The 9,024-nt window shown below is 31.1% G+C and overlaps 2 protein-coding genes across 2 annotated transcripts; one reads left to right on the top strand and one right to left on the bottom strand.

The window, feature by feature from the left end:
- Positions 1 to 568: 568 nt before the first annotated feature.
- Positions 569 to 1,537, bottom strand: LOC127104260 (uncharacterized). The gene has a single exon (XM_051041452.1). It carries the CDS (start codon positions 1,535 to 1,537, stop codon positions 569 to 571), a length of 969 nt encoding a protein of 322 aa, XP_050897409.1.
- A 1,826-nt stretch (positions 1,538 to 3,363) lies between these two features.
- Positions 3,364 to 7,385, top strand: LOC127100593 (MD-2-related lipid-recognition protein ROSY1). The gene is made up of 4 exons (XM_051037824.1): positions 3,364 to 3,564; positions 3,839 to 3,940; positions 5,153 to 5,313; positions 7,067 to 7,385. The coding sequence occupies exons 1-4, from the start codon at positions 3,462 to 3,464 to the stop codon at positions 7,172 to 7,174; spliced, it is 474 nt and encodes a 157-aa protein (XP_050893781.1). The 5' UTR covers positions 3,364 to 3,461; the 3' UTR covers positions 7,175 to 7,385.
- Positions 7,386 to 9,024: the final 1,639 nt, after the last annotated feature.

Raw genomic sequence — 9,024 nt, 5'->3', positions numbered from 1 at the left:
TGTTTGAAGGGTGACCCAACCTATGGTGCCAAATACTAATCTTGCTAGAAACATTATTCCTATAAGTAGTTGAAGAAGTATCAGTGTGATAAGCAATAGGAATACAAGGATGTTATGTCAGGATATACAAGTGATTATACACGTTAGCATGCCCAATCGTCTTTAGCAAAGGTAGTGCTTGAATAATGCAAGAATAGTGATAAAAAACAAGATGACATGTATTATTAGCAGATAATTGATGTGCAAATATTAGATTACATGTAAATGTAGGAACATACAAGACATGGTGAAGTGTTAAGTTCTGGTTTAATGTAACAGTGCCACATATTGTTGAAATAATGTTAGAACCATTAGGTAATTTGATGGTGATAGGATTAATAGAATGATATGAGAAAAAATATGTAAGGGAAATATGGTATGTTACACATGTGTCAATTATCCAACTATTGTGAGGATCAGATGGAGTCGAGGTATCAACTTGATTAAGGAGAGCTACCAATTTGTTGTACATTGTTGAAGAGATCTCCACTTTGTCTTCTTGAGGAGTTGCATCGGGGGATGATGGTTGCTATTGAGCAGTAGCAACAATATTGGTGAATCCAACTCTATATTTGAAACGAAAACCTGGTAGGAAGCCATGTTTGAAATAGCAGGTATCAACAATATGGCATGTCTTACCACATAATGAACACACTTTGGAGTTACTTGGGGATTTGGTGTAGGAAGAGGGTTTTCCACGCCCTTTGTTGTGTTTGGCGTTAAATCTATTTGAAGTCATGTGTTGATATTGAGCCAAGAGAATGTTAGAATTATCAAAGAAAGAAGAAGAAGAGATTTGACGTTCATGTTGCAAGATCGAAGAGAAAACTTTCAAAACATCAGGAAGAGACTCGATCATAAGAATTTGAGAGTTGATGGTGTTGTAGTTTTCATTCAATCCTTTCAAGAAACACATAACATACTCCATGTCACGTTGTTTCTTGATGGTAGCATGAGCACCACATGTACAAGAAGGAAGAACTCTGAGAGTTTCCAGATCTTCCCAATGTATTTTGAGTTCATTAAAGTACGTTGTTACCGATTTGTCTCCTTGGCGCATAAAATGAATGTGTTGAAGAAGATCCGATAATATGAAATGATCAGTTTTTGAAAAATGATGTTGAAGATCTGTCCAGAATTGAGCAACATTGTCGATATAGATTATGCTATGTGCAATGTCAGGAGAAAGAGTCGTAGAGATCCATGCAAGCACAATGTTATTGCAGCGTTCCCAAGTATCGAACAAGGAATCATTTTTGTCCGGAGTTGTTATCTTTCCATTGATAAACTTGATCTTGTTCTTGCTGAGAAGAGCTCGCTTCATGGATCTACTCCAAGATTCATAGTTATTCTCCGATAATGGAGGTGATACAAGAACAATGTCGGGATTTTCAACAGGATATAGGTAATATGGACTTGAGTGATCAAGGGCAGGGTTCTTGGCGTTGTTGTTCTTGTTTGTGATGATGGATGAGTCGTCATTATCGTTATCCACCATGTTGAAAAAAAAGTTCAAGAGTGGAAAGAAGAAGATGATGAATAGTGAAACTGAATATTGTTCACACTACTGATACCATAATATGATCTGTGTGTAATTGTATTTATGAACTTATGTTACAAGAGAGAGGCAAATCCTATATATATATATATATATATATATATATATATATATATATATATATATATATATATATATATATATATATATATATATATATATAAAAGAGAAAGCTTGGGATACAAGCAAGATAAATAAAAGGGAACAAACTCTAACCAAAGAATCAACCAAGATAACAAAAAATGTAGTTTAATACCAACTTTAATTCCAAATTAATCATCATTCCCCCATTATTTCTAATCTACCCAATTTTTCAAAAAAAAAAAAACAACACCACGGAAATGAGACTTTATTCCTACTGACGCCTCCATATAACAGGGTAAAAGAGGCTATCTTACAATTGATGCATTTTCATAATATATATATATATATATATATATATATATATATATATATATATATATATATATATATATATATATATATATATATATATATATTATATATATATATATATATATATATATATATATATATATATATATATATATATATATATATATATATATATATATATATTAAAAATAAAATAAAAATTTAATAAGAGAGAGTTTTCCTCCCATTGACACCCCCTTATAAGTTCAAGAAGGGAGTTTTCTTTTAATTGACGCCCTCTTACAATTTTAAGAGGGGACTTTATTTCTATTGGCACCCCTGGTACGAGTTGAATTTTGTTTGTTTGAAAGATATATAGATTGAAAATAATGAAGGAAAGATGGTTAGTTTGTAATTAAAGTTGAGAAATATGATTATTTGAATAAATTTTTTTCATTATAAGAACTTTAAGTTGAACGCTATCATCAAATTTAAATCCTAATTCTTAATGTTGTGTTTATGAAATTTTAATGATTATTGGTCATTTGCATATGGATAGATAACACCATATTTCTCGGTTATACATTATTAAGAGTATTATTAAAAAAAATCATTACTATATATAAAAGTTTACAAGAAATATTATATTTAAAATGTTATAAATATGAAAAATGACTATCATAGGTATTATAAGGCATAATTAGTCATAAAATTATTTAACTTAATTTAATATTTTGTTTTAGTCCCTTAATTAAAAAACATTACAAAGTAATCTTTTAAAAATCGTTATGTTACCTGAAATGATCGTTACTGTTAGTTTTTATGAAAAAACATAAATTTCTGCTTATGTGACATTAGAGTTAGACATTTGATAAAAAATTGAGTCAGCATATATATTAAAAAAAAAAAATATTTTATTTAAACGGAAGAATTTTTGTTTTCGGAGGTTAAAAATCCAAATTAATAGTAATGTCTAAAAAAAAATATAACACCAATTACTATCACATTAATAAACCAGTTCTCCCAAAACCATTAAGTGAGTGTAGGCATATCCCTGAACCAAACATCTAATAATTTTCCAATGGAATGATCCACCAAAATCAACATATCCAACTCAGGAAACTTCAAAGTAATCACAACCATTGTTGGACCACCGACCTATCCAACTCAAATGTAGCGAATCTTCACCATTTTTTTTAGTAACCTATTATATTATAACAACACAAACAATCAAATCTCAAAAACAACACACAACTTTTTAAAACCAAATTATAGAGTTTCAATTAATCTTTTGTGATATAGAGTTTCAAATGTATATATATTAAATAAATATTAAATATTGAATAAAAATTAAAATAAGTACAATAACAAAAATATAAAAAGTAAAAAAAAAGTCTGAGTCTTATATCTGTCATCGTTAATTACTAGTACCTCACTCTGTTTCTTTCCCCACGAACTCTCCCAAAAACCTCTCCTACTCAACAATACCATGGAGTTTCATTCTCTTCCCAATCTCATCCTTCTTCTCTCCCTCTCAATCCTCTTCCTTTCTTCTCTTCACGTTCAAGCTAAAGTTACTTTCAAATATTGCGGTACTTTTCATCCCTCAATCTCTATTAGTATTGTTTTAGTTGTTAGGTATTAATCTCGATCAATTTTAATTTTTATTAATTTTTATTAATTATATATCTCTCTTCGTTAATTAATCATCTGCACAACACCATTTGATTCTGTTGATTTGATTTGATTTGATTTTACACTTGATGCAATTTCCAGTTTATTGTAGATAGGTTTTAGTAGTTCATGTAATAGTGTATGTTTGTTCAGATTTGTTTTAGATTATTATGGTATCTTTTATCTGTGTAGATAAGAAGGAAGATTATCCTGTCAAGGTGACTGGAATCGAAATCTTACCAAACCCTGTCGTCAGTGGCAATCCAGCCAATTTCAAGATCTCAGCTATCTCTGGTAATCTCTCTTCTTTCCTTCAGATTTATCTACTTTTTACTCTTTTCATGTTTCCTAGAAGTTGATTTATGTCGTATCGACAAAGTTTTATGTCCGCGGTTGACTGGCTAACACAATTCTCTCCTTTTATCCGGGCTTGGGACCGGATATGGTTAGCAGAGCTAACGTAGGCAAGATTAAGAAATATCTTGAGATTAACGAGTTGGATGGAAGTATGGTTCTCGATAGAACATTACGGCGGAAGTTGATTCATGTAGCCTACCTCACTTAGTGGGATAAGGCTTGGTTGTTGTTGTTGTTTTTGTTATTGTTTTCAAATTTCCATTTTTTTTTTTGGATAGTTGTTTTTAATCAAGACAGATAAAATTTTGACACACAACATCAACCTGGAATTTCAATGTCAATTTAATCGTGTTTAGTTCATGGTTAATGAATATAACAAAGTGACCTAACTCATTAGCCATCAAATGAATGTCTAAGTATCCTAGATGTGTTTAAATATACATGATTTTCACGGATTCAAATATACATAATGTTCATTAACCATGATTCCTTGTCTAAATGTACACTTGAAAGTTGTGGTTAATGACGTTCAAAATCGCAGTTAAATGTGTTTGGTTGATAGCTAATGAGTTGTGACACGATTCTTTATTTATTAACCATTGACTTAGCGTAATTAATCACCAATCAAAATAACACAACTTTATGATCAAAGTTTTAAACCAGGGTCGTAATCTTTGATGTTGTGAGAAATTGCTATCAAATGTGGCTGGTGTGGCCTTGAAATCTTTGATGATGTGAAATATTGCGGCTGATTTGACCTAGTTGCAATCATGCTGTGGTTGATGCATATGCAGGCATCAAAAACCTTAGATAGTACTCACAGACGTTTTTTTTATTTATTAAAACCCTGATTTTGATGTGTTGATTACATGACCCCATTACATTACATTCAATCTAAGTTAATCTCAGATATTTACATTACATGCTTACATTTAATTTGTTTTTGAGTATGTATAAACATAATATTTCATCTAAACAGCTGTTGTTTGCAAAATCTGTGGAGGACTTGTATAATATATCATTTATATCCTCATTCACTCTATTTGTTCCTCATGCTTAGGGGAGCTTCCTTGTCAATCTAACGTGCCACTTATCTATTTTATATTTTACTGAGTTGTAAATGGAAGTTCTGTCTATACTTCATTGCAGGTAAGGCTCTTTATGGTGGAGATGTGGTAATTGGAGTTTCCTATGTTGGTGTGCCTGTCCATTCTGAAACCATTGATCTGTGTCAGGAAGTATCTTGTCCCGTTGCTAATGGCCATTTTGTGATTTCTCACACCCAAACATTGCCTTCAATCACTCCACCGGTTAGTTCCACTTTATCAAATAAACACTTAATAATGCCTAAGGTTTTCTATAAATATCTTTCTATATTTAAATAAAACTTCCTTTGATATGTTTTTGGACCCTTTGACCCGTGACACCTAAACTCATTCCGGCATTAAAAACTTTATATAACTGTTTTATTGCTAAATTTATGGAGGTGCCATAGTGTTTATGGCAGCTTAAAATAGCCGATTTTTGGCCTTATGCCATGGTCCACCATTCGTAATTGATAACACTAAGGATGATAGAGGAAACAAATCAATGTAATGTATTGGAACTTTGAGTGACTCAATTATTTGTTCTGTTTGTGTAAATTTAAAATCTTCGTTGACTAAAAAAGTAATTCTTTGTGGGGATAAAAACTAAACTCAGAAATTTTATAGTGGTTAGTTTGTGTACTTGTCTTTGGTTGCTATGTTCGCTGCAGTTCATGCTACTTCTACCATTCTACATTAATTTATTCTTTGACTTCTTTGACTTCTTTGACTATAAAGCACGGTCACATACATGTCGACACCGGTCATAATTTGAGAAAATGGTATAATTCAATGTAACAACACGTGTTGGTATTGCGTCAGACACCAATATGTGTTGAACAGGGTTACAAAGCTCTTTGATTTCTTTTAAACAATAACATCTTCTTCCTACTCCACCCACACCTCTTACAGCATGATGGTTATGGTACGGTACTATGGTGTATCTTGAAGAGGTTGGGGTTTCACACTTCTCCACCTCCCTTACACCAGTTTAAGCAATTTCCATTTGTGATTTTCATGTTCAGTTTTTCTTGCGTGGTTGAAGTATCTTGGATCCATTAGGAAGTGATTGAAATGTCATACCTTGGATTTCAAGGTAGGTGGATAAAACGAGGACATGTTTAAAGTATGATTTGTGATCTCCAAGTGCCCATCAATCTTATGGATAAACTATGCATACAAATGTAAGACCACCAATGTTCTACGGTAGAGAATATTGTCAGTAAAACCCCAAGAGGAGCTGTAAATAAGTATAGTAGAGTAGAGATGATGACAATGTTTAGGCGATTAGACGAACAAGAAAAAATAAGGAACAACTATATCGAGGAAAAAGTTGGAGAAGCACCTATGGATAAGATTATTGACGACTCGTGTTGCATGATTTGGACTATGAGCAGAATACCAATAGAAGCTTTCCAAGGAAAGTTTATTAAATGGTGGATAGTTTAAAAAATGGTAGGGGAAGCCTATTAAAACTTGAAGAGACCATTAAAAAAGACCCTTTCTCTGAATAGTTTTATTGGAAGTTTTGCTTTGTCTTTTTTTTCCGAGTCTAATAGCATTGAATATTGATTGATTCATGTAGCTAGTTCCACTAGTCCATCTAGTTGAGTAAGGCTTTTTGGTGATTGATTCAGTTTTACCATGTTTTCGTCAGGTAGTTAAATTTTAAAGATTGTTTCTGAAAATCTTAAATCAATTTTATATAGTTCAACGCCCCATGTTTATGGAATAATTTACACAAATGATTAAACATGAATTGCTTTATCATGTTATTGGTATTCATGTTTCCATTTTAAGTTCCTTCTAAGGTTCTAAACCCTTTCTTCAAATTTATGGAGTTTTATGAATCTAGTCTAGAAGTACAATCATTTATCATTACCCAGTTGCAACTGTGGTTTGTCGACAACTATGGTCTTTTACTAAGGGGAACCTTTTCTATTTTATTTTAACATTACACTGATGTGTATCCTTGCAGGGACCTTATGCTCTGAAGATGACACTGAAGGACGACAAGGGCGATCTGTTAACTTGCATCAAGTTTAATTTTAAAATCGTTTTCGGATCTCTCGTTGCTGACATGTGAAGAGTTATCCTCTGCATGATTGATCCGGATTAGGGTTGCTTTGCTTTGTTATCATGTGTTTTTTCACTGTAAATGTATTGTGTATAACTTTTCAAGAGTCGCATCATGACAAGGGCTAATGCTGTCAAATGTTTAAGTCATATACACTATACAGTGCCGCGAACTCTGTTCAATATGGTGAATGATGAATCTTCTTTCCTTTGTGAACTTAGATTAGAAGTATTATTTCAATAACTCAAATTCATGCATTATGAATTGGAAATGAGACACGAAAAACTAGTTGCGAAAAATTTCTCCCCATGTTCCACAATATCAATTTTAGGACAAAAATAAGTCTCATTTTATATTGTTATATACAATTTAATAAAGCTTAATTGTTTTTTTCTTATTATTATGCCACTCTACTATAAAGGGATTGAGACTTTTAATGGTGAATAGTCACCCTTACCTTAAAGTGTGATTGGATGATGTAATTGAATTTTTTTTAAGGAATTCAAAGTTTTAAACAATTTAAATATTTTTTTTTAATTTTTTTGGATGAAGTATTAAAATAATTCATTGTTTATTTTTGGGTCATTTTCATAAATTTTAAAATTTATGAGCCAAATTAAAAATATGAAAAATAGGGATTAATTTGTAAATTTTGAAAATTTAAAGGGATTAATTTGTAAAATTGGAAAATAATTAGGAACTTATTTGTAACATTTTAAAAATTTTGAGGGTAAATTTGAATTTTTCATAAAATATGAGGAACATCTTGCAAAATTTTAAAATTCATAATAAACAATTTAGCATTGGCATTTTATGAAATGAATGATCAATTTCAAATTCTTCACTATTTGTGTCATTTGAAATTACTTAATTTTAACTTAAATCAAATACTTTTATATCATTTTAACAATTCTCCATTTTTTTTATCCAAAACAATAGATTTTGGTCTAATCATTTTAAATTTCTTCAAAAAATTATTTTTCCTTATTAAAATGCTCTTGGAATATTACGGAAGTTAACTTCCAAACACTCCGATGCATATCAAAATATTTCTTAAATAAGTCATTTTTATTTTGCCAAAATTAATATGGAAGTTGATCTCTGTATTAATGGAAGGGTGAGTTTGTATGTTAAGTTCTAGATTAAACCATATGATATATTTTGAACTCATTATAGTGTGTTTATTTCACAATTTAGTAGATATTACAAGAGTTATGTTATGTATTAATCCTTAGAACAATAAATTTCTATTTTTGGAAGTATTTTTTGTTATAAATTTGACATATTTTAGTATACCTTATATAATTTAATCAAATCATACATTGATCACAAAATATAATCAAAATATCATATATAATTCAATCAAACCATACATTTATGTAATTCAACCAAAATATCATATATTGAGTCAAAACGCAAACATACATTTGTTCACAAAATAGAAACCAAAATACAAATTATCAAAATACAAAAAAGAAGAAGTCAAGTACTAAAACCATCTAACCCCGTGTTTCTACCCTATCTTTTGTACTACAAGACATTATGTGCCTCGACTATCATGGTCTCTATAGTGGCTATCCAGCTAGCACACTATGTTCATCCTCTAGGACCATATCATCAATGTACTCTACAAATATCTCATCAACATCTCAACAGTAGACTGTGGGAGGAGCATCAACGATTGGGGCTCTAGAAATACCCTACCGATCCCTAAACTGGCGAGTGACTGACTCAAATAGACGTCGATACATCAGTCATGACCCAAAAGCCAAACATTTGGAGTAGAAGGATATCCCACTGAAGGAGTGTGTCTTACGGTGATCCTCGTACAATGTGAAATTTATATCATCTACCGTGAT

Source organism: Lathyrus oleraceus, chromosome 7 (genome assembly GCF_024323335.1).
Source record: "Lathyrus oleraceus cultivar Zhongwan6 chromosome 7, CAAS_Psat_ZW6_1.0, whole genome shotgun sequence".
Taxonomy (NCBI): Eukaryota; Viridiplantae; Streptophyta; class Magnoliopsida; order Fabales; family Fabaceae; genus Lathyrus; species Lathyrus oleraceus.
Note: the sequence above shows the minus strand (reverse complement) of the source record. Positions and strands in the feature narration are given on the sequence as shown.

Bases quoted from the DNA above. Each gene is read 5' to 3' on its own strand.
- LOC127100593 (XM_051037824.1), top strand. From the start codon at position 3,462: ATGGAGTTTCATTCTCTTCCCAATCTCATCCTTCTTCTCTCCCTCTCA. The intron at 3,565-3,838 runs GTACTTTTCATC...TTATCTGTGTAG, and splicing joins AGTTACTTTCAAATATTGCG to ATAAGAAGGAAGATTATCCT. The intron at 3,941-5,152 runs GTAATCTCTCTT...ACTTCATTGCAG, and splicing joins CAAGATCTCAGCTATCTCTG to GTAAGGCTCTTTATGGTGGA.
- LOC127104260 (XM_051041452.1), bottom strand. From the start codon at position 1,537: ATGGTGGATAACGATAATGACGACTCATCCATCATCACAAACAAGAAC.